The 25,912-nt window shown below is 45.0% G+C and overlaps 1 protein-coding gene across 2 annotated transcripts; it reads left to right on the forward strand.

Moving 5' to 3' along the window:
- The first annotated feature begins 323 nt into the window (after positions 1-323).
- Positions 324-24,546, forward strand: LOC121915874 (semaphorin-7A-like). 2 transcript variants are annotated; one of them, XM_042440464.1, is made up of 15 exons: positions 324-451; positions 1,992-2,154; positions 10,158-10,297; positions 11,258-11,335; positions 12,183-12,278; positions 13,522-13,627; positions 14,981-15,079; positions 15,436-15,575; positions 16,287-16,462; positions 19,658-19,766; positions 20,312-20,516; positions 20,831-20,946; positions 22,144-22,319; positions 22,937-22,992; positions 23,923-24,546. In XM_042440464.1, the coding sequence occupies exons 2-15, from the start codon at positions 2,070-2,072 to the stop codon at positions 24,258-24,260; spliced, it is 1,920 nt and encodes a 639-aa protein (XP_042296398.1). In that variant the 5' UTR covers positions 324-451; positions 1,992-2,069; the 3' UTR covers positions 24,261-24,546. The 2 variants fall into 2 exon arrangements, with proteins under 2 accessions (XP_042296398.1, XP_042296399.1); XM_042440465.1 differs by lacking the exon at positions 324-451 and having other exon boundaries at positions 1,801-2,154.
- Positions 24,547-25,912: the final 1,366 nt, after the last annotated feature.

Here is a 25,912-nt window from a genome sequence, read left to right on the forward strand (position 1 = left end):
AAGCCAACCTGAGTTGTATGCACACCCAAAAAAAGGAACATCATTCATGCTGCATTTGCTTAAAGCCCAGAAGCGATTGGGGGATTTGGGGAGTTGTTGTCCCCAAAGACCCTTTGTCTCAGTTCTGAGCCTGACGCAGGAGTGAAACATCAATGGTCATGCTGACTGGGGGATTATGGAAGGCGCAGTCCAAACGCTGACCATGACAAAGCAGCGGATCATATTATAGCGTGGCTTTTCTAAAACCCCACATGTGTCTGCAGTGCTTTAAAACTGCCAGGAGATGGTGCACCATTAAAACCTTATTCTTTCCCTTTGGGAAGCCTACCTGTTTGCAGAAATGAACCATCTGCTGCAGTAGCTAATGGCGAATAGAAAGAGAGATGTCTGGATGCTTGCATGAAAGGGAATAGAAGATCAGCTCGAAACACACAGCGGATGAACCAACCGGGTAAAGTAGTACCCTCTGTTCTTTTAATATCATGTTCTGTTCCTGTTTCAAATGTGAAATTGGATCAGGAGCCATGCTGCACAAATGCTCTTAAGCCTTAAGTGAGAAATTTTGCAAAAGGGGTGTGCAGCATGCTTACCTCCATTTGCTTTCCTTTTGGAGAAGGAAAGCGTGGGAGCTTTCATTTTATTATTATTATTATTGCAACAGGCTTCCTTTTTGTGGCAATGCTGTCAGACTGCAAGTCCCAGCATCCAAAGACTAGCCCCGAGTATTTTAAGATGGAAGGTACCTACATCGCCAGGCAGCTTGTTACGAATTTTGCAGCTGGAGCAAAACTCGTCTTCGCCGAAACGTCTTTAAATCCAAAGGCACCCGCAAGTGCAATGGCTACTTGGGGCGCATCCGCACCATAAAGAAATAATGTGGTTTGATAACACTTATCCCAAGCAGAGCTCTGGTACAATGACAGAGGACCATTCCCTGAATCCCATAGGCAGTCAAAGTGGTATCAGACCGGATTGTTTCTGCAGTGCGGATGCAAACATCATCTACAATGGACCTGGGCCATAGGCCATTAGGGACACTTTCCATTTCCAGTTGTTTCACTTTCTGCAATGCTAGAAATCTGGGGCCTGGAGGCAAAATGGAAGGAACAAGACACACCTAAAATGGAGGATTGGTTAATGAAATTAATAGAGATGAACGAAACGGACAGATTTATCAGCTTTAATAAATCAGGAGGATAAAGTAGACAGAAAGGAATGGTCTCCGGTTGCAGATATATTGCAACAAAATTTGGAAACGGAGCCGCAAGAAGAACTACAAAAACCAGTTTGGAAAGGATGAGAATAGAGAATAAATAAGCAACATTATTTATCTATCATTAGGTATCTATTATCGATTAATATGTAGACTTACCTATTTGTTAGTATGGAAGGGGAGCGACTGTGGAAAGAGCGTAAATGTAGAAAGAGACGAAGAAATTAAGTACGAAGGTGTTAGCTGTTAATGGAAGTTTTGTAAGTAAGAAATAATACGGAAGATGACAACATCAGCATTGCACCTTTTAAAATTTGTATTGTTTAATGTATGATATAAATAGACGTATTTAAAACAAATACTCTCGGGGGGAGATATAATTCTTATTTGGGAGGGCAATGCTTTCATGTTGCCTTCTCCCCCATAGATGCACCCCATAGATAGATGAGCATAGCTAATGCCAATGCGATGCCTCCACAGTTGATTCTTTGGACAAACTGGCTTGTCTGACCCCTTGCCCTGCGGATCCCTTTCTGTGCCATGCCATGCCAGGTCTCCAACAAAGGCTTGGTCATGTTTGCAATGCATTTCTTCCCTCCCTTTGAGCAACTTCTGCTGACGCTGCCACTTTGCAGCTCGATATATTTTTTTATATAAGGCCCATAAATTAGAAAACGGTGGGAGGGGAGAAAGGGAAAGAGACAGCCGCCTTTGGGGAAGAAGCCTGCAAATAGCAATCTGCCTTCGCTGGATCATTCTTCTCCTTCTCCTTCTGCAGCAGAAGCAGCACATCTCTGTGAAACCCAGCAGCATCCATCACCCTGCGGACAACAACAAGAAGGATAAGGAGGAAAAGATGAGAGTCCTCTTTTTATTGTTATTCCCTCTCTTCTGCTTGGTCTGCTCCCAAAAGATCCCCAGGTTGAAACTGACACCGAAAGGTGAGCTTTTACCTCTTTAAGCATTCATTTTTTGGAACAATATTTCGGGCTGCCAACATTTTGGATCCCGGCATGCGTCATCGCTATGCTTGGAGTGTGTGTGTGTGTGTGTGTGTGTGTGTATTCCAAGTGTATGCATATGTGTACACATATATACTGTATATACATACACACACATAATTCCATGCATAATTTCTTGGTGTGTGTGTGTGTGTGTGTGAGTGAGAGAGAGAGAGAGAGAGAGAGAGAGAGAGAGTGTATACCAAGAAATTATGCTTGGAATATATGTATATGTATATACACACACACACACACACACACACACACACACACATATATATATATATATATGAAATAAGAAATTGTGCTTGGTTGGACTATATGTATATGCAAATGTATATATACACACACACACATATACACACACACACAAATTATGCTTGGAATATATGTATTGTATACACACACACACACATAAATAAGGAATAAGAAATTGTGCTTGGATTATATGTATATATATATATATATATGTATATATACATAGACACAAACACACACACACATATATATATATGAAATAAGTAATTGTGCTTGAAATATATGTATATATAAATATATATGTATATATACATAGACACACACACAGAGACACCCAAGAATTTGTGCTTGGAATATATGTATGTGTGTATACATACACACACACACACACACACACACACACACACACAGCATAATTTCTTGGGTCATTCTAACCAGAGACACTTGTCCATCCCCAAAAGGAAAGAAGCAATATTGATGAAATCTATCAATCAACCTATCAGACTCATCCCTCTCTATTTCCCTGTTATATATCTTTCTTGTAAACTGAAGAAGGAAGGAAAGGAAGGAAGGAAGGAAGGAAGGAAAAGGAAATAGCCAGAACTGGTTCTGTTTTGGGGTTGGAATGACTTTTCCAAACCCCAGCATCAACCCTTCCTTTTACTTGAGACATCTCTTTGGCAAATCTGGGCAAGAATTTGGAATATCAGAGATTTGTTGAGCATCTCGGTTTATGGTTGTTTAGGGTCTGGGTGCGGGTTCCTGTTCCCCACTCCATCCTTAAATGGTGGGTCCAGCTTTGCTCTTGTTGTGGGGTACCCAGCTCCCCAAAACCCCCATCTAGGTTGGTTTACATTGGGGCGACAAAGAGGCTCAGGATAGGATGGACGTTGCGGCAGGGCTGTGTGATCATGGCTCTCCGTTTGGAGAGGCTTGAAGGATGGTTTGTTGCTTGACTGCTGAGCAATGGAGCGCATGCATGTGCGGACAGGGTGGCCTTCCACAGAGTTGGATCTTGTGAGTGAAATTTGTGATATCCTCTCTCATGCACACAGACAAAGAGGTGGGGAGGTTGGAAAATAGATCTGTTTTTCAGGGGGGTTCATCCATGCTTTCAACAAAAACATCCGCATCACAGAATGAATCGATAATAAAAAATGTCTCCGTATCTCCGCAGCCTAAGACAGAGGAGCGCATTTGGGTACCAGCTTCTTTTAAGAGGGATCCAGAGACAAAAAGCAGGAACCTGGGAGATATATAAATATATATACATATATATATATAGTGTAGATATAGGATAGGGAGACCTGGCTTAAAGAGATTACATATGAAAGGGATCTAGGAGTCCAAGGAGACCCCAAGTTGGACATGAGTCAACAGTACAATGCGGCAGCTAACAAGGCCAATGCGATTCTAGGCTGCATAGATAGAAGTATTGTGTCTAAATCAAGGGAAGAAATAGTGCCACTCTATTCTGCTCTGGTCAGGCCCCATCTGGCATATTGTGTCCAGTTCTGGGCACCACAATTCAAAAAGGACATTGAGAAACTGGAGCCATGTGTCCAAAGGAGGGCGACTAAAATGGTGAAGGTTCTGGAAACCATGTCCTATGAGGAACGACTTAGGGAGCTGGGGATGTTTTGCCTGGAAAAGAGAAGGTTAAGAGGGGATATGATAGCCCTGTTTAAATAATTGAAGGGATGAAATATTGAGGATGGAGCAAGCTTGTTTTCTGTTGCTCCAAAGAAAAGGACATGGAGCAATGGATGCAAGCTACAGGAAAGGAGGTTCCACCTCAACATTAGGCAGAACATTTGGACAGTAAGAGCTGTTCAACAGTGGAAGATGTTCACTTGGAGTTTGGAATAGTCTTTTTCTTTGGAGGTCTTTAAACAGAGGCTGAATGGACCTCTGTTTGGAGTGCTTCGATTGTGAGTTCCTGCATGGCAGAGGGTTGGACTGGATGGCCCTTGGAGTCTCTTCCAACTCTGTGACTCTATGAATCTATTGACTCTTAGCCATGAGCTTCTGTGCAGGAGCAGTCTATCTGAGCCTGAGTTTCCAACTGCATGCCATCTCTCTGCAAATCTGGGGGATGGATGCATTGGGTGCATTATAAGGTTTGGGTTTCCCAGGTTGGTTTGAAATCCCAGAACCTTTCGCTTTCTTATCACAAACATCTTCTTTCAATAGATCCCTTTGGCAAAAGGATGCCTCCCTGCTTTGCTTCCAGGGTTCTGCTCTGTTCGTATCCGTAAGAACCAGAAGCCTATGTCTTTTAAATAATTTAAGGGCAGTAATGTGCTTGGAACAAAATTGATCCTGACGCAAAAGAAATATCGAGGCTGGTGAGGCGAAGGGCCAGAGCTGGACATGCCGCTGTCAGTTGCGTCTTGTCCCGAATTTATCCTCTTCCAAAACCCATCTCATCTCTCTTTCCTTTTCCCTTTCCTTTCCTTTCCTTTCCTTTTTTAAAGGAAGCTGAAATGTCAGCTGTTCCCCAAAAAACAGATTCGGAGTGTTTCTCCATTCCACATCCATGGCAACATCCTTGGGATGCGTAGTTTGCCGCGGTGCTTAGCGTTCTCTGCCAGAGAGCCCTAGCGCCGGAGCAGGATTCCCGTAAAGTCGCCAAACTACAAATCCCAGGAATCTACAGACTGGAAGCATGATGGTAAAAGTGGTATCAAATTGGTACATATCTGGGTAGGTGCAGATATGCCCAAAGATGGGGGAAACTGATAGTATTAATGGAGGAACGGCACACCCTCTCTTTCTCTTTCATACATTCATATACAGTACTTTAGATTCCTTTGGGAGATGTCATTTTCCCATTATTTTCCTTGTTGGGCGTTGCAAAATCTGGACCTTTTGCTTTGTTTGAGATGCCCAAGTTTCTTGAGGGTCAGGACAGAAAAGCCAGACCTTCTGAATACTGTTTACAATGGGCACATTTTTGGCCGGTGCAAAGTCTCTTCCTGACGTCATCGTTGCAAAGTGACAAACAACACCCCGAATCCGTCCGTCACCTTCTTTAAAGAAATGATCAAGGGTACATTTCTAGATGTTGCTCAGATTTGCAAAACAAGGGGGGAAAATGAAACCAGAATTGGCCAGACATCCACTTTTCCTATTAGGAAACAGGTTATTAAATAAAGGAAGCCTGCAACCTGTTTCAAGATTAATTGCAACGTCTGGAGGTTTCCAGTAAAGCTGGTTCGGCCTTTTCTTGGCCAGAACAAAGGACCAGTCTGGATGCTTCAAGGGCCATAGAAGTAGACTAAGGGATCATAGATGGTCCATGGGGCACATTTTGGCCACTGGTTTTAAAAGCAATGAGTTTTGACTGCACTTAATGGGGAGGCCAAAAAATAGGACTCTGGACATCCTCAGAGAAGTCTCTTCCTTCAATCAGAAAAAAGAGCTGCAGATAATATTAGGCCTAATTCCCACTTACACGAGATTCGGTTTCCGATCCGAATCGATGAATCGAATCGAATTCGTAGCACTGTTCCCACTGCATTTGCTCCTATCAGATTTTCTGGCATGGAAGCGATTCAAAATGGTTCCCTTTGCCAAAAGAGTCGGTTCTATTTAAACCGGTTCCTGAGGCAGATGGTTCCCATTGACACAAAAATTGGTTTAAATACAAGGGATCCATTTCCATTTGAGTACACCGATTTCGATTTGCGCACCTGGTTCTCATTTGCATGGGAAGCGAGTCGTTTTAAACCGAATTATGAAACCGATTCCGATCCGGTTATGGTTCCCACTTATGATAATCTGGTTTTGAGGGAAAGGAGGGGGGAAAATCAGCATCTTGTTAAATGGGCAAAAATCATGGGCACTTTCTGAATTTGAATTAAGTGGAAACCATGCCCGTTTAACCTGAATTACAATCCGGTTTAAATGGTAGTGGGAATTAATGAAATTATGGAAGCGACAGAGCCAAAGTTTGCAGATTTTGGAGTGCATAGTGATGTATCCTGTTAACTTTGGGCAAGTCACACTCTCTCAGCCTCAGAGGATGGCAATGGCTCAATGTCTCTGAACATAACTTGCCACGAAAACCCCATGGGAACCCTTAGGGTCACCGTAAGTCAGAAACGACTTGAAGGCACACAACACAACTGAAAAGATACAAAAGTGAGCATTACTGTAGAACTGCACTATTACAATATCCACCTCCAGTTGGCTGAACCGATTTGAAAAAAAAGGGTTGAGCCCCCGTAAAGTTCGGACCGCTATCAGGGCGAATTCACCCCTTTGCCGGAATGACCATCGCCAATAGAGAAATCGTTGACAGCGATAGAGTAAGGGATGAATATTTAACCACTTTCTGCGAAACGTTGGCAGGGGTTTGTACCTCGGTGACGGATCAGATTGCTTTGAACACAGAAGGTGCTGGGTTTGATTCCTGGCAAGTCCTATTTTATAAACGATAGGTAAAGATCATTCTGTTCCATAACAGTGCCAGTCGGAGCAGATGGCATTAGGTGAGGTGGACAAAGAGCCTGCCCTGGCATTAGTTGGCGGTCTCTTAATGGCCCTGCAGTTTTTCCTGGCTTGTGTCCAGACTAATGGACTTCTGGACGTACTTACAATGTGAAGCCAAGTTTAAACATTTCCAGTGCCGACGTTTGGCTTATTCCAGCCCTGTGTGATTCACAGATTCACTACTTGCCAGGCTTCTGAATCTAGACTAGAATGTCCTTCATAACCGTCTTGTCATTGCTGGTGCTGTTGTGGGTTTTCTTTTGTCGCTGTGGTCGAAATGCTGCTCGTACGTTTGATAATAATGTTGTGCATGAACCAAAGTTGGATACCTTGAATCGTCAGCAAGCGAAGGTGTCACTCTGGTCCAAAACACACTGCAGAAATAATCCAGTTTTGAGACCATTTTAACTGCCCTGGCTCAGTGCTAGAGAATCCGGGGAGCTGTAGTTTATTGTGGCACTAGAGACGGAGAAGGCTCAATGTCTCACAAAACTACAGTTTCCCAAATTCCCTAGCATTGAGCCGGGGCAGGGATGCTTTGACTGAGAATTCCTGCATGTCAGAATGGGGTTGGACTGGATGGCCTTTGAGGGTATCTTCCATCTCTATGATCCTAAAACAGTTCCACTCCTTGGGCTTGTTCCCACTACGATTTAAAGCGAGTTGCAGATCGGTTTTTACGACCGTCGTTCCCATTTGAAACCGGTTCCGGTCGTGCGCCGATCAATTTGTGTCTCAATAAAGCGAGGCAAACACACACAAAAAGTTTATTCCAGATGCTAGTTGAAATTGCAAGGAGCAGACTGGCTTGACACCAACTAGCCAGCCTCTTCCAAACACAGGCGCTCTTTATACGTATTTTATTACTTTAATGTTCCTTTTCCCGGAGATAGAGACGGAAGGGGAGGAGATTTCAAGAGAGTAGGTCAGTGTTGAGTTTTGGGTACCGTCTGCAATGCAGATAAAAATCCAGAGCGCCTTGAAGGGGAGGGAAGAGGCGTCTCGAGCATGCCGTTTTTTCCTATCGCTTGGTTGTGCATTGAACATGGATGGGGGTTCATGCTCCCAGACCAAAACAACACCCTCGGTCCCTGTTATTACGCTGATCACAAAAGCTGTCAAGAAAAGCCGGTGTTGCTACAGCAACCACAGCAGCGGCTGTGTTAATTTTGGTCCTTTCTCCCCATCCGTTCCACTTTGCAGCAATTTGCATTTTTGGCGCAGCGGACGTGCGGCATCCATCTTGTTCCGCGCTTTCTGAACCGGGGCTCTTGCTCTCCTTTGGGATAGGGATTTCTCTGGCTTGTGTTCATGTTCCTAAGCGATGTGGAAGGGGAAGAAAGATGGGAATGGACCTCTTGCCATGGCAGGGCTGAATGCTGAGCTAGGGCTAAACTCCGACATCCATCTACTCATAGGAATGGAGCCACTTTGCTGTCATCAGCTCTGGGATTCATGACACTCTGCGCATGCGCAGAGTGCCTTTCCTTTATAAAGAGTAGTGAGTCAGCCCCGCAGGATAGGACTCTTGGCATCTTTCCTTTAAGTCAGTTGTAGGGAACCTTTGACTCTCCAGACCAGTCTGGGCATCTAAGGCCCGCTTAACCACAGCCATTGGTAGAGGACTATGGGAGTTGAAGTCCATAATGTCTGGAGACCCCCACCCATTTTACCTTATGAGGAGAGACTTAGGGAGCTGGGGATGTTTAGCCTGGAGAAGGGACCGTTAAGAGGTGATATGAGAGCCATGTTTAAATATTGGAAGGGATACCATATTGAGGAGGCAGAAATCTTTTTTCCTGCTGCCCCAGAAAAAACACAATGCAAGACACAATGCGAACACTCCCAGTGGATGGCCTTCCATCCTATGGGATATTTAGCCTTCTCTGTCGGAGAGCTCTGACAAACTACAATTCCTGGAATTGCATAGCATTGAGCCATGGCAGTTAAAGTGATGTCAAACTGGATCATTTCTCCAGTGGAAGACGCAGACTGAGTGCAAACTCCTTTTGCATCTTGCACTCGGTTTGCAGCAGTTGAAGTAATCGAGACAAAAGGGGGAAAGTGGGAGGAAGAGAAAGAAAACCAGGACATTTTAAAAGCAGCTGGAAAAGTGGGATGACACAGGATTAATTGGGATTGTCTTTGCCAAGTTTGTGCAAGTTTCCTGGGAAGAGCTGAGATTCGGGGAAGTCTCCCAACCATCCCTCATTCCTAATCTCCTGGGCCTCAAGAACAATGTTTCCGGATCGCACAATACTTCATTTAGATGTTATTTCGAGAGGAAATAAAGGGCATTTTCCCCCTGAACCAGAGTCTTGAATTCTTAGCAAAACAACAGGCTCTTGAGGGGGTCATATAAAAGGCAAGATCTTGCTATCATACAACAGAGATGCAATCCTTTGCTAATTTTGTTCCCAAAAGAAGATGCAGTTATTAATGTTTATTTGTTCTCGTTGTAAGAAAGTCTCCGACGGTCTGCAGTTTTCTAAGGCTAGGCCTAAATTTGAATCTTATTCCGCACAATAAAGGGAAAGAAAGGAAAGGTGGATAAGAAGGGAAACAAAGGAAAAGGGAGAAGAACAGAGAAAGGAATGGATAGGATAAGAGATAGAGAGAAGAAAGTTAGAAAGGGGAAAGAAAAGGAAGATCCAATGACCTGACCAACGGCTGAATTTAAAAGCTGAAATGATATTGTTTAGGTCAATAGATATAGTTTTAATATAAAATTATAGAAACAGAATGGTTATTACAACTATAATGCTATAGAGGTGTGTGCGAGATTGTTGCGCATGTGCGAGGTTAGCTGTTAGTTTGAACGTATGGATATATAATGTGTGTTAGCGTATAGTATATTAATAGAATATTCAATAAAAATTAATTTAAAAATGAATATTATTCGGCACACATACACACAAATGGCAAGTGATGGTATTGCTCTGAGAGCGGCCTTTTTGCCGCAGGAGAACCACATTTGCTGCATGGAAACCCACATCTAAAATTCATCGTTTCACAATTTAAAAATCAGTGCCAACCACAGAGGGCATTTGGGGAGCTAAAAAATTGGGGAAAGAATTTGCACCTCCCCAAAAAAGACCCCTGTGTGGTCCAAGCAACAATGCATGGGTTGCATGCATTGCACCCATTGGGAAGGGCAGTCCTTTAGTGTGTAACCTTTCTCTTTCCAGATGCTTTGCTGCGGCCTTTTCCCGAGCGCGACAGTCCGAAGCCCATGTTCCACGAAGCGGGCTCCAACCAGGTCCTGATTGGAGGCCGAGGGGTGCTCTTGGTCCTGACTTTTACACGTTCGGGCATCACTCAAAAGGAGGTAAGCCACTTAAAGCGGGAGAACTGGAACGTAGGTCTAGTTCAACCATTAGGCAGGATGAAGCGGCCGCCTCGGGTGGTAGTGTTGGGCAAAAACCTGGTTCCCTTTAGGAACATGGTTTTGCGGATGGACCTTGAACTAGCCAAGGAAGGGGTTTACTTACAAACCAAGGTTTATCGTTGATCAAGGGAGGTCCTCTGGAGAGAATCACATAAACAACAGAGTTTTTTTGTGGGGTTTTTGGGGCTCTGTGGCCATGTTCTAGAAGAGTTTATTCCTGACATTTCACCTGCATCTGGGGCTGGCATCTTCAGAGAATGTTGGCATGGAAGAGAGTGGGGTATACACAGATTAACATGGAAATCACTCCTCCCAAGCCAGGGCCACAAAGTACACACACACACCACTCTCTTCCATGCCAGCATTCTCTGAAGATGCCATCCACAGATGCAGATGAAACGTTAGGAATAAACTCTTCTAGAACGTGGCCACATCGCCCAAAAAACCCACAAAAAACTATGGATGCCGGCCATAAAAGCCTTCGACTTCACACAGCAGAGGGACCCCTATATTGGTTTTATAACCCCAGTTTAGGATCAGCTCATGGTAGTCAATAGTGCACGGGCATGAAAAGCTTTAGATTGACAATCCATATGCTTACTGACAGTATTCTAGTTAATGAAAGTAACGGAAGAGCAAACTAGAAATGTCGCCGTTTGCAACAATAGGGGTCTTTGTGATTTCTAGACGATTGCAACAAAGGAATAGGGAAGGACCACTGAAATTCCCGGGTCTCTTCCCTTCGATGGGATGTCCTCTTGCCACTACAAAGCCCCCAAATTTGGACCATAAGCTGCTGGATTCTTTCATAGTTCACGTTTTAAGGCCTCGTGGTTTTTGACATGGTTTGGATGGGAAGGCAATTGCTTTAACTTGGAATCCACCCCTCTGGGTTTCCAGATCCCTCTGAAGGCGGATGAGAAAGTGGAGAAGGACTGCCGAAAGAAGCTGACCGCTGGAGAGGAGAACCGAGATGCGGTAATGCACCATCTGTGACAATCTGGGGTCTGGGGTCTTCCTACATGAGAGAATAAGCTTGGACTAAGTGGCCTTTTAATGTCAGAGTCTGAGTTTGGACCAAGGACTATAGTGGACCGAGACATATTTGCCGGTGGCCTTCATACAATGGGGGCTCCTATTGCTTTTTGAGACAAAACGGAGACATCTGCAATGCTCAAGAGGCTTCATTTACTGTATATACTCATTACGCAAAGAGATCTTTTAGCCCCTTTGAGAGTAACTGAAAGAAAGAAGTTGGCAGCATGAGCTTCGCTAGGCTTCGGTCTCCTTCCTCGGGTGCATTTGGTGGAGTGGAAAGCCCAGGGACAGATCTATACTGGATCTGCCACTTCATTTCCACACGCAAAGGATTTTGAATGGCATGTATAGGTATGTCCCTGGCTTTCTACGCTAGTAAATGCATCCGAGGAAGTAGACTGAAGTCTACAAAGGCTGCCAACTTCTTTCTTTCAGTTAGTCTCAAAGGTGCTACAAGATCTCTCTACATATCGATTTTACAGACTAAATGTTTGGATATACTCATGAATAAATCTAGAAATTGACCCCCCAAAAAACTGGGTTGATTTATCCATAGTGAGAGGTGGGATATAAATCATCATCATCATCATCATCATCATCATCATCATCATCATCATATAATAAATAATATGTCACATTGGAAATAGTTACTTTTAGAAAACACCAACCATGGCAGCAGTTCAGGGTGGTCCTTTGAACTGTAACTGTAATGAATTGCTATTGCAAGGTAGCTGTGCAAGTTCTGGGCACTCCTTGCTTTCTAAGCATGTCTTCCTCTCTTCCGCAGAAGAACTGTGATAACATAATCCGAGTGATTGAGAAGCTGGACTACCGAACGATGGTCTGCGGCACCAACGCCGGTTCTCCCAAGTGTTGGTTTCTGGTGAGCATGGGTGTCGAATGGAAAGACAAGATCTGTAGATGTTTTCACTGTGGCATCGTTGGGAGGAGTTCATTTCTTTGGACTCCTAACTACCAGAGTTCCCAAGCCAGCATGGCCAACCATGCAAGTAGGGGATTCTGGGTGTTGTCATCCAAACAAGTAACTTTCCCAGGCTCTGACTGCTTTGGGGAGGAAGGTTTGGAGAAGACTGCTTTGGGGAGGAAGGTTTGGAGAAGACTGCTTTGGGGAGGATTGCTTATCCCTTTCTCGACAGCTACTTTGTGGATTGGTTGATGCATTTAGGACTACGGTTTTCTCATAGAGAAGACGACTCCTCACTAATAATCCCATAACTCAGGGGTTGATGTTCTCCAGAGCATGGAAGACCTCCCCACGTTTTGGCACTTCTGGAGGGCTGCACTACATCCCTATGGCTGCTCTTTTGGGCAACCAGGAGGATCAACTTTGGAAGTCTTCAATGGAGGTGAATTGAAGGTGTGGAGCTATCTAAAAGGTGGATTGTCGCTCCTTCAGGCTTCAAAAAGAGGCAGTCTGCCTTGTTGCAGCCACAAAATGGAGAATCGGGAGGAGTCAAGGGCCACAGAAATGGCCTTAAGGACCCCATGTGCCCAACGCCAAGGTAGAAGGAGCCAAAACAGCAGGTGGCTACAGTGGTACAAGTTGGGAGAAACCATCTAAAGTTGGTCCTCAGTATTTGCAGATTTGATTATTTGTGGATTTAATTGATACATTTTCTCTAGGAAGCTCTAGGTCCTCCAGCATTGACAACCAAAAGTTGACCATAGAGTCATGATGGAGAGTCTAGAGCAGAGGTTCCCAACCTTTGATCCTCCAGCTGTTTTGGACTTCAGCACCCAGAAGCCTTTGCCAGCATGGCCAATGATGAGAGGATCTGGGAGATGAAGTCCAAAACATCTGGAGGACCAGAGGTTGAGAACCACTGGTTTAGAGATTCTTAGGGAAAACACTTCTCTAGGCATTTGTAGGTCCTCCGGTGCGATTTGGTGGTCAACTTCTGCCAGATGTTGACCGTAGAGTTGTGCTGGAGGACCAAGATGTTCCTAGGGAGGTGTTCTCTCACATAAAGAATAATAATAATAATATAGTGTTTGTTCATTTATTTGCAGATTTTCCACTTTTGTAAGGGTCCTGTGTCCTTCACCCCAATGAATGTGGAGGGCCTACTATAAAGTGTAACTAAAAAGCTCATCTTCTCTTCCAGGTGAACTCCACTTTGCAACAGGACAAGGAGGGCCACATTGTCACCCTCTCTGCGGAGAACATCGTCCCACCCCTGCTCTCCCAAAACACTGTGGCCGTCGCGATAGGTATGGCACCCAGAAAGCCTTCTGGGACTATCAGGACGACCCTTTTCCAGATCTAGGGGTTCCAGATGTGCTCTTTGTCTCGTCTCCAAAATGGAGCTCAGGTTTTGGCACATGGACAGCTGGCAGCAGCTGTGCCTTTGGATCTGCACCATGTTTTGGCTTTAAAGGGGAGCTCCCAAGGTGTTGAAATTATTTATAGACTGGGCTCAGGATCTTGGAAAGCGCCTCAAAAACCCTACAATAAACCTGGAAGGGGCTCTTCACCCGACTGAGCCAGGAGCTTAAAGCATTTGTCCATTTTGACTCCTACTTTGAACCCCATCAGTTCTTCTGGGTTACATTTTGATGCCGTGACTACCTCTCCCATTGTTCTCCTCCTTCTCCCTTTTCCTCTTCTGCTTCTTTGCTCTTCATCCCTCTTCCTCTTCTTTTTCCTTTTCCTCCTTCTCCTGTTCTTCCTCCCTTCCTCTGCCTCCTTTTTCTCCTTTTCTTCTTCTTCATCTTCCTTCCCCTCTTCTTCCTCCTTTCTTCCCTCTTCTTCCTCCTCCTCTGTCTTCATCATCTTTCCCCCTTCTTCTTCCTCTTCTTCCTTTCTTCTTCTTCACTCTTCTTTTTACTTCCTCCTCTATTCTTCCACTTTCACCTCCTCTTCCTCCCCTCCTCCTTTACCATCACTACTTCTTCTTCTTCTTCCTCCTCCTCTTCTTTTTCCTCCTCCTTCTTCCTCTCCTCCTCCTTCCTTCTCCTCCTCTTCCTTCTTCATCTTCATCTTCTTCTTTTGTTCTCCTCCTTCTCCTTCCTCTCCTCCTCCTTCCTCCTCCTCTTCCTTCTTCATCTTCTTCTTCCCTTCTCCTCTTCCTCTTCTCCTTCTTCCTTCTTCCTCTCCTCCTTCCTTCTCCTCCTCTTCTTCTCCTTCTTCCTCTCCTCCTTCTTCCTTCTATTTCTCCTCCTCCTCCTTCTTCTTTCTCTCCTCCTCTTCCTTCTTCATCTCCTCCTTCTCCCCTTCTCCTCCATCTCTTCTCATTCATCTTCCTCCCTTTGCTGCATCTTCCTCTTCTCTTGTCTCCTTTTTCTCTCCTCTTTCTCTTCCTCCTCCTCCCTTCCACAAGAAATCCCAGGATTCCATCGGATGGAGCCATGGCAGTTAAAACAGTGTCAAACTGCATTATTTCTGCAGTGCAGCTGCAGCTCTAGTTTACTTTTGCAATTTCCTTGTTCGAAGATTGCAACCTTTATATTCCATACTGTATGTCCAGGAATTGAGTTTTGGGGTATTGCCATTTTTAATGTCAGATTTGTGTCTACTGTTAACTGACGACTCCATTTTATCCCACTTTTAATTCCCCTGTTTAGAAGACAACCTTTATTCTGCCTTGTCCGGGAACAAAAGCTCCATCCAGAGAAGCTATGGAAACAAAAAGGGAATTAAGACTGAAGACAGCTGGCTGGCCAGTAAGAAATACTCTTTATCCTCAGTCCCGTTTTCTTAAAGCAAAGTAGTTAAGCAAAGTCCCATTGTGATCAGTTGTGTTCCTCCTAATGTTGAGATGGAATCTCTTTTCCTGTAGCTTGCATCCATTGCTCTTTGTCCTAGTCTCTGCAGCAGCAGAAAACAAGCTTGCTCCCTCCTCAATATGACATCACTTTAAGTACTGTATTTAAACAAGGCTATCATATTTTAACTGTCTCTTCTCCGGGCTAAACATATCCAAGTCCCACTGATTTGTGGCGGTTCACTGTAATATGTTATTTCCGCACCGCGATGTGACTTTGCCGCTTGTCTCACCTGGACTTGTCTCTCACCCCAGAAGCGGAATTTGTCGGCGCTGCCTTGCTGCCCGAGGATAACCCCAGCAAAGATGAAATCTTTTTCTTCTACAACGCCGTCAACGAAAGCGCTGGATTGGATGAAGAGCCGTACAAAGCTCATCTTGGGCGCGTCTGCAAGGTAAGGGAGAAGATCATGGCATGGGAAGATGGGTTTCTATTAGTGGAAATGTAAGGTGGAAGAAAGAGCCTCTCTAATCAAAGATCTCAGGCCAGATTGCAAGCTAGCCATGAGCCTGATTTGAGATGGTGCTGCAAAAGAAAGCAAATGCAATGTTGGGCTGATACATTTGCAATAGCTTTTCTACTCCTTCCCTATATCTTGTCTATCCAAATCCTATATCCTATATACCCTCCCTATATCCAAAGATCTCAGACTATGAATACAATCACTATGGTACAAAGCACGCCGCAGAAATAATCTAGTTTGAGACCTCTTTAACTGCCCTGGCTCAATGCTAGGAAATTTTGGGAACTAGTTTCGTGAATCATTGAGCCTTCTCTGTCTGAGAGCTTTGGTGCCACAATGAACTACAGTTCCCAGGATTCCCTAGCATTGAGCCAGGGCAGTTAAAGCAGCCTCAAACGAGATTATTTCTGCAGTGTGTTTATGACTTTTAGTACCCTTTGTATTGGAACCATCTTTCCCAGGTCATAGGAGATACAGCCATATCTACAGCTTGAGTCTCCTTTATCTGGATGGATGGATGGATGGAGCGTGGGACAGAAATGCCTTTCTTTCAAGAAAGTTGGCTCCTTGAGTCACGAACATGGCCTTCTATTTTTCTTCCGGAGTTATTGTTATTGAGTTTGTAGCCTTCCGTTCTTCCAGGTGGACCAAGGTGCCAGACCCATCCTGACAGATTCGTGGACCACTTTCTTGAAGGCCAGGATGGTGTGCGGACACCCCAACGAACCCATGCGTTTCCACCACCTCCGAGACGCCTTCGTTTTCCGAAAGGACGGTAAAGACGACGCCATCCTGTATGGCGTCTTCTCCAGCACATGGTGAGCAATGGTAGGGACCGAAGGCTTAAAAGGGGTGCATGCATGCGTGAACTTGGGGATGGGACTTCTCTTCAACTTCCATGGCTCAATGGTATGGAATTCTAGGATTTGTAGTTTGATGGAGCACCAGAGAGTTTTCAGACAGGGAAGGCCTAAATATCTCTCCAAACTACAAGTCTGAGGAGTCCATACCATTGAGCCATTGAAGTTGAAGTGGTGCCAAAATGCTTTATTTCTGCAATGTGGCAGCAGCCTGCGATTAGCTGAACATCATTTGGACCTTAGAAATAAAAGTGGTAAGCACAACGTAGAAATGCACCACAGAAATTAAGTCCCTTTATGTTCCAAGATAAAATCTCCATATCCTAATATAATCCTCTACCAATCCTTCTAACTTAATACTGTATTTTCTTTTCTTATTCAGTTTTTTTTTCTATTATGCTTTTTACTTCTATTTTTAATCAGGGATAGTAAAATTTTGTCTTTCATTACCTTAGACCCCGAGGCTGTGTTGATTTCATTCTTTGATGTGGTTGCTTTATTTTCAGTAGATAAATCTTTGTTGATATTATTATCTTGGTCTACATCTTCAGATTCACTCTTATTTGAAATATCTTCTGTTGAGGATTTAGTTTCTTGAACTTCTCTGTCCATTTCTTTTTCAATTGATTTCCCATATTTTGTCCAAAAATCTTTGGCTTTTAATATTGTATTCAGACGATGCCATTTCTGATTCCATTTAACTGAAAGCCCCTCAATTTTTTCCCATCTGTAGAGGATTTTATAAATATTTAAATTCATAGTCAGGAACCTGTAACTTGATCTCTTTTGCAACAGTCTTTTGGGGATATCTTTAAAAATTTTAATTTGTACGCCATCTATTTCCAAAGGAGACTCATAACTTAAAAAGAGGAGTTCATCTCGAACTTTTTTCCTCACAAAGGAAATCACAATATCTCTTGGCAGGTTATTTTCTTTTGCTTTGGAAGAGTTAACTCTGAATAATTTATTTACATCTTTAATGAAATCGTCATAAGGAATTTCGTACAGGTTCTCATGCTCTCTTTCTTTCAGGCCTCTAATCTTCAGAGAGTTCTCTCTAGCCTTTAGGTCTTCCAAAGCTTTTTGGTCTAATTGGAGTTCTTGTTGGTGTTTTATTCCCTTTTTTCTTCTAATTTTTGGGCTTTCGGTTCAAGTTTGTCCACTCTGGTTGACATTTGTGTTATTTCTTTAACTGCATCTTCCAAAGATTGTTTAATCCCTCCTTATTCTGATTTCAATTCCAGCTTTAAGTCATATTTCAAATCTTTCCTCAAATCTTTCATTTCTTGCTTGAAATTCCTCTCCATTTCTCTCCCATTTTTCTCCATTTGTGCTGCCAGTCTCTTAGGCGCCTTACAAACAGGCCTAAGCAGCGCCGTCGGGCGGCGCTTCTGGGCGCGCCTTGCCCCTCGCACATATTCCGTACGGCAAGATGGCAGCGCCCTATAAAGACGGGCAGTGCCATTTTGACGTAACGGACGCACAGCGTCCAGACGTCTAAACCCGGAAGAGCCGTCACAAGTGCGCGCTTTGGCACTTGCGGCGGCTCTTCCGGGTTGCCGGAAGGAGTGCGATTTCTGCACTCCTTTTTTGCAGCGCGGAGGAGTCGCACGGTTTGGCTGCTGCGGCTCCTCCGCGCTGCAACGGCAGCGGCCCAAAACCGCCCCTTTTGGGTGGTCTGTAACGGGCCTTAATTTCCTCCATAATGGAGGACTGTTCCAATGAGTCTCTCCTGGTTGATTGGGATGTTAATTTAGCTGTAGTGTTTCTTGTATTCATTTCTTCAATATAAGGTGGTTCCAGACAAAGAAGAAAGGGATGGGGTCTTCTTGTATATTTCTGCAATAAGAGTTAGCCCAAAATCAAAGCTATATAAAAATAGCTTACTAATGAAAGTAATAACAGCTTATTCAGAAAGTTGTTTAAACAAAGCTAAGTCCCAGAGGATTAGTAGCTTTCAACTCAAAAGTAAAAGTCAATTAAGAATTGCTTTCTCAGCAGAGGGGATCTTTTTCCCATTAGGGCAGTTGGTGTCTTTTAGAGTTCCACTCTGCTTTTAGTCAAAGGATAATAAAGCAAACAAAGGAGAGTGTAATCCACTTGGGAATTATCCAATTATCTCCTTGTTATCTTGCAATGCAGCTGCATACAAAGTTGCAAGTTGTTGTGCTCCGATTCTTACCCCAAAAGGAGCGAGGGGGAAAAAAGAAGTTTTAGAGTGAAGATTCTTTTCCCTTCCAAGGGAAACCGCAAACATAGATATTAAATAAAGTAGGGTTCTTGATGGTAGTATTAGAAGCTTTGCCTCTGTCTTCCTCCCTTGCAAAGTTTAAAAATAAGCCGGCAAAGGCGCTGGGTCCCAAAGGGCTTTGCTCGCGGTTTGGCTCTCATGGCTCTCTTGACTCACTGCCTTCCCTCCTGAGGTCGTCTCTCCAGACGACTCCGTTTGGGAGGACGCTGCAAGTCGAGTGTAGAGCCTCTGTGAGAGTACCCTAGAACCCCCCTATCTGGGTGGGTTTGACCTGGGTTTAGGTGATAGAATTCCCAGGTAACGCCACGAGAAAAGAGAGGTCTGGCAGAGCCTCCACCAAATGCTCCCGCACGCCTCCGTAGCCGGCCGGAAGTCCCAGAAAACACGTATCTCTTATGGTCGTAGGAACCGAGACACCGCAATTTTATGGTTGGGGGTCACCACAACATGAGGAACTGTATTAAAGGGTGGCGGCATTAGAAAGGTTGAGGACCACTGGGCTAGATGAGCCCACAGATGCATTTGGATGTGGATAATGCCCCCAAGTAGTCAAGATAAGACATTTGAGATTTGCTTGTCTTTTCTTCTTGACCCCTTGGGTACCCACTCTACTTGGGTGAAACATGAGTCCTGCACAAAAGATCACGCCATATACAGTACGCCCTTCCTTTACACAGGGATCTGTTCCGGACTCCCCGCATAAGGGGGAAAATGTGTATGCCCAAGCCCCATTAGAAGTAATGGGGCTCGTGTGTGCGGCGCACTCTGTTACCTCTTCCTGGTGCACCGAGGCTTCTTCTGGCGCATACGCTGGAAGCCACATAAGCAGTGCCAGCGTATAGCACGGGCACACTCTGTGTGTGTGTGTGTGTGTGTGTAATGTTTGTGTTTCTTATCCAAAGGGGTTCCTCAGCTGTCTGCTCATACTCTATGAAGAGAATTAGCTCCCTTTTCAAGACTTCAAACTTCAAGGGTGTGACCGGGAGCATACCCACCCCTAGACCGGGCACGGTAAAGTATATCTTGTTTTTAGGATTCTTACAGAACCTATTTGTCTATCTATCATCTATCTATCTATCTATCTATCTATCTATCTATCTATCTATCTATTGTCATCCCGCCATATTAGTGGGGTTAAAGCATTGGCAGATTTGATTATTTGCAGCATCTCCAGCATGACTCTATGGTCAAGTTCTGGAGGAAGTCGGTAGGTCTTCCAGCGCGATTCTTTGGCCAACGTCCAGCAGAAATGGACCAGAGTCATTCTGACGGACCTATAGATGTCTAGAAAAGTGTTCTCTCCTAACGGTGTCCTCTTGCATATGTCTAGATGTGACATGTGATGGGGAATGAGGAAGAACCCAAGGAAATAGGGATATTTCATTTAAAAAGTGTGGACGCAAAACCATTAATGCATAGCTAAAATAATTTTATCAAAGAATGGAAACTTTTAAAGCGTCCAGAGATTTTTTCACCCCTCCTCCTTGTAGATAAACCCTCTGCTTCTTTTCATTATTGGGACAAATCGTTGTCGGTTTTTCTATCCTCCTTCACAGTGCGTCTCGCCAGATTCCTACCACCTTTTGCCCAGACAGACTCTGACCTTCATTAAGGAGCACCCAGAACTAGACGTTGTTATCTACCCAGATGAGGAACGTCCCTTATACGTCCTCCAAAATAATGACACTTACACCCACGTGGTGGTGGATCGGGTGCGGGATGCCAGCAATGTCTCCTATGATGTCCTTTACCTTGGAACAGGTGAGGTCAAGAGGGAAGGAAGGAAGATAGTGGAAGGCTGTTCTTGCCATTGTGGCTTGATTCGAAAATTGGCACTTGATCTGGAAAAACCTCCAAAGTGGTATGCCTTTGCCACTTGGCCAGCAGCCCTGCCAGACCCAAAAAGGGCTGCCAGGCAATGGCAGCACTATCCCCACCATGGTAAAAGCTACCAGAGGAGAGTAGCTAAGGGGTGTGCCAGATGTCCTGGGCATGAGTTACCACACTGGGTTGACTCCAACCCTAGTGATGCCATTGCTTCCGTCTCTGAACGCAACCTTCTCTCTTTTCGGCAGCCAAAGGGAAGATCCATAAAGTGCTCCGGAGCAGAGACCAGACGGTGATCGTTGCCGAGATAAGTCCCTTCAAGGAGCAAGAGCCCATCTCCTCTATCATCCTGGATGCCAGCACGGTAAGATCCTAGGACCAGTACAGTATATGGCACAGAGGATGACATAGGAATTTGACAGGCTATGCCAACACACAAAGCCTGGGTGGAACACATGGTGTGTTTTGTTTTGTATTGTCATTTGGCACTGAGGGGTTGCCTGGAAGCTTCAGGAAAGAGGTGCGGGAATGCCATTTGAACCCCACCTTGTTCATAGAATTGTAGAGTTGGAAGAGACCTCAAGAGCCATCCAATCCGACCTCCTTCTGCCATGCAGGAATCATAGAAGCATAGAGTTGGAAGAGACCCCCAAGGGCCATCCAGTCCAACCCCATTCTGCCATGCAGGAACTCTCAGTCAAAGCATACCCGGCAGATGGCCATCCAGCCTCTGCTTAAAAACCTCCGAAGAAGAAGACTCCACCACCCTCCGAGGCAAAATATTCCACTATCTGACCATCCTGAGATTTAGGTGGAATCATTTCCTGTAGTTTGAATCCATTGCTCCTTGCCCTTGTCTTTGGAGTCATGGAAAGCAAGCCCGTTCTTGTCCCCTCTTAACCTTCTTTTCATCAGGCTAAACATTCCCAGATCCCTGAGCTGTTTCTCATAGGCCATGGCTTCCAGATCGTGTTATCCTGAAAACACCAGGGCTAGGCTTCCTGTTAAAATGGGGGGCCCTAGCCCACTTGCTGCACCCCTTTCAGAGCCACTTGCATGCCCCCTTGTGTCACTGTTGTCTGCCCGACGAACACTATCAGAGCATCCTTCCTTGGAAATCTTTACGCAGAGGCTGGATGGCCATCTGTTGGGGATGCTTTGATTGTGATTTCCTGCATGGCAGAATGGGCTTGGACTGGATGGCTCTTGAGTTATTCTCTTCCAACTCTATGATTCTACGATTCTATGATCTGCTCTGCCAACATTGAGAGGGCGTCGATGGTACTAGTGTGGCATTTCTGCAGGGTGAGCGAGAAAGAGAGGTGATGCTCTTTCTCGCTCATCCAGTATCCATGCCAGTCCCAGTGGATGTACTATCCTACCAAATGTACAACCCTCTCTGGGGTGTCACTCGGTGTTGTTTGCACTCCCCACATCCCCTAGGGCCAGGGATGACCCTGAACCGGCAACCCTGACAATAAATAAGTTCTCAAGAACTGACTTGTGAGCTACTTGGAAGTCTCTTCTTCCACCGTCCTGATCCGTCTTCTCTCTCTGGCAGGGCCACTTGTACGCCGACACCAAGTCTGAAGTGACGCGCCTGCCGCTGACAGATTGCAACCAGTACAGTGAAAACTGCTGGAAGTGTGTCCTGGCCCGTGACCCGTACTGCGGATGGGACATGGACAGAAGGAGGTGTTCTGCCGTCTCCCAAGAGGAAAACCCCACTGGCAGCAGGTCTGAAACTGAAGACGGAAGGGTGGAAGCATGGGATTGTGGAAAGCTCACTATATTTGCCAGGGCCCCAATGCTAGCTGTTGTGTTTCCTTGCAACTTTGTGTTGCTGGGGTCATGTCCATGCACAAACAGGTTTTGTCATAAGGAGACATTGGGAACAGGTGTAGTGTGGTGCTTTAAGTGTTGGGTGAGGATCTCATGGAGACCAAGCTTGGCTGTGGAAACTCTTTGGGATTAACATGGAAATCACTCCTCCCCACCCAGGGTCACATAGCGTGTAGATATAGGTATAGATACACATATATATCCAACTCTCTTCCATGCCAGCATTCTCTGAAAATGCCAAAGCCACAGATGCTGGCGAAACGTCAGGAATAAACTCTTCTAGAACATGGCCACATAGCCCCAAAACACGCAAAAATACTCTGGGTGAGCTTGGGCAAGTCATGCTCTCTCACTGTCGGAGGCAATGGGAAGCCACCTCCAGAGATAGATACACCTTAGGGTCACCATAAACTGGAAATTATTAAATATGAGGAGGAGGAGTTGAGGGTTAGGTGGGTTTTTGTTCCGATTCAATAGGATTCTTCTAACATTGTCCCTTTCTTCTTCAACAGGTTGCTTCAAAGCCTGGATTCAACCAACACCACATATGTATGCGAAGCTGCTGAAGGTATGCCAGTGCATCAAAACCTTTCCAGCACATGGTCCAACCAGCTGGGCAGGGTGGTCTTGAGGCATATGGGTCCTTTCTGGAATGGGTACCTCCTCAATATGACATCCCCTCAAATACTTAAACAGGGCTATCATATCACCTCTTAACCTTCTCTTCTCCAAGCTAAACATCCCCAGCTCCCTCTGTCATTCCTCATAAGTAATGGTTTCCAGACCCTTCACCATTTTAGTTGCCCTTCTTTGGACACGCTCCAGGTTGTCCAAATCCTTTTTGAATTGTTGTGCCCAGAACAGTCTTATTCCAGGTGAGGCACGACCAGAGCAGAATAGAGTGGCACTATTACTTCCCTAGAGCTCTAGACACTATACTTCTATTGACGCAGCCTAAAATCGCATTGGCCTTTTTAGCTGCCGCATCACACTGTTTAACAAGCAATTTCTCTGACGTTCTTTCAGTCAATCAAATCAATAACTTTATTACAGTCAAAGGCCAGCAAAATGTTCTTTCAGCAAGCCTCTCCTAGTCTGTGTTTTCATCCTCCTTAATAACTGTTGCCACTTTGACTCTGTTCTGTTGTTAGATGGCCACACATGTCCCAGATTTCATCTGTGAAATGTTGGATGGTATGAGGTCTATATCCCCCGATATAAGGGGGTAAATAGTTTAGATCAACGATGTCCAAACTCTGGCCCTCCAGGTGTTTTGGACTTCAGCTCCCAGCATCCCAGACCATTGGCCAAGGTGGCTGAGGCTTCTGGGAGCTGAAGTCCAAAGCAACTGAAGAGCCAGAGTTTGGACATCACTGGTTCAGATTGAGCCAGGAAGGACATCCCCTTGGCAGAGCATTCCCTTGATAAAACCTTGTTTTTCCTGTTTTCTTTCTCATCTTCCCCGCCTTCCTCTCTTGTTGGATTCTGAACTTTGAAGCCAAATTGGCCCAAGAGTCTCTCAAGAAAGTGAGTGTGGACCCCACCAGCTATATCTACTTGCCGTGCCCGCTGAGGTCTCACCATGCCATCTACACGTGGGTCAAAGACGACAAGACGTACCCGTGCTCCATGGACGAACAGTCCTGCACCCTACGTTTCGGGGAGAGCACCCCGATGGATCAGGGGGTCTTCAAGTGCACCGCCAAGGAAGAAGGCTACCAAGAGGAAATTACCGCCTTCAAAGTTACGCTCAACAGCGGGAAGGTCTCGGAGGTCTCCTTGGTTGTGGTGGCCACAGGGATCGTGTTCCTCACCATCACCGTTCTCTTGCTATAGGTCGGACTAGGAGGTTAAGACCAGGTCTCATCACACTGCCAACTCCAACGTTTTCCATTGAAAAGAATGGGTTCCAAAATAAGTCTGTACCCAATCCTCGCGCCCATCTTATACCTTGGACAAACTGCGCTTCGTTCCACAACATGGATTCCCTGGTAGCGCTCAAATCTGGACATGATGCCCACCATCTCTCTTCTGTCGCATCTCACCATAAACATGGATGCTGTTTCCAGAATGACCTTTTATTACAAATAGTCGCCATATCAAAGAAAATATCCCTATTCAATTTGGTGTCCCTATTCAATTTGCTTTGCCTACAGTTTTTTTTTTTGGGGGGGGGGGGAAGGAACATTTTCAAGTTGCAAACGAAGTGTACTTCGCACACGCAATGTCTCACGTCTGTTTTGGATCATGTTTGTTAACGTCCCAAAGGCTTCGTCTTGTTGCATGTGCTTCACAATGGCCAAATCTTTACCGCTAGCAGGCACAAAATTGACTATGGCTCCTGACCAACCATGAAAGGAGCCCTAAGCAATGAGGTGAAATAACGCTTCTGGTCTTAGACTACTGCCGGGGGCAAACGTTAGCCGATTCTGCCTTGTTTCATAAGCCACTTGCCAAAATAGCCGTCACAATCTGCGAGAATTTAAACTGTCTGTGGGTTCATCCCTTTTTGCTTGGTGCCAGTTATGCCAACCCTTCTATGTCGATGTGTAAAAGACTCATCTTATATAATCTTGTATCCTAAAGAAGCATGCAGTCCACACGTTTTTAATCCCAAGAAAATCTCTGGGAAGGATTCATCATTGGAGAAAGAAGGGAATGAGTTGCAAAGCAATGTAAAAACTTGGACAATGACGATTTTTGATGGTACAACTCAAAACGTAAGTGGGCTGAAGGCTGAAGCCAGCATCTGAATGGTATTAAGCAGGAACTCTTTTCCCTAAAGATGAACGGAGAAGATGAGAGACTTTGCGGGTTCCTGGGTCGGCCGGCAGGTGGAAAGAATAGGCTACACAAATATTAATGAGAAGAACATGAGAATGGGCATCTTTGCCAGGATCAGCGGCGCCATCGGTCAGAAGATGCCAATTGCTAGGGAACAATGGTGGAAGATGGCCATTGTCCTTGTGTCATGTTCTGGTCTGGTCAGATTTCAAGACTACGCAGGATTCCTCTGCAAAGAGAGACCAACTCGGAAAGCAGTTTGTGGGACAGATATGTTCTCAGTCTTTCATTGCACTCCCATTTATTGCTTCTTCAACTCATCCACATCTAGATGCAGCCATATTGTACAAACTACGCTGAATTGCTTCCAATCTCCAGCTGAACGGCGTCAGCCAACTGTGTTGTAGTTGTGCAAAGTTAAACCATGGAAGAAGTAATCTTAGGTTGTAATGCCAGAAGTATTGTCCCCAACATAGTTGTCTACTCAGGGTGCAGCTAGAGTACTAGGTATAGTAGGATTGTCAGATTGAAAACTGGAGAGCACTGTGCCCTTTAATAGTTGTGTAAAAGTGATAATTTCACCGGTGTCACTTGTCATGCATCCAGGTAACAAACAAGCAATGCTTATTGAAACTCCTTCTCCTACACAGCCATTAAAGGGTACAGGAGCGCTCTGGTTTTCAACGCAACGACCCTAAACGGGT

Source organism: Sceloporus undulatus, chromosome 9 (assembly GCF_019175285.1).
Source record: "Sceloporus undulatus isolate JIND9_A2432 ecotype Alabama chromosome 9, SceUnd_v1.1, whole genome shotgun sequence".
NCBI classification, from domain to species: domain Eukaryota; kingdom Metazoa; phylum Chordata; class Lepidosauria; order Squamata; family Phrynosomatidae; genus Sceloporus; species Sceloporus undulatus.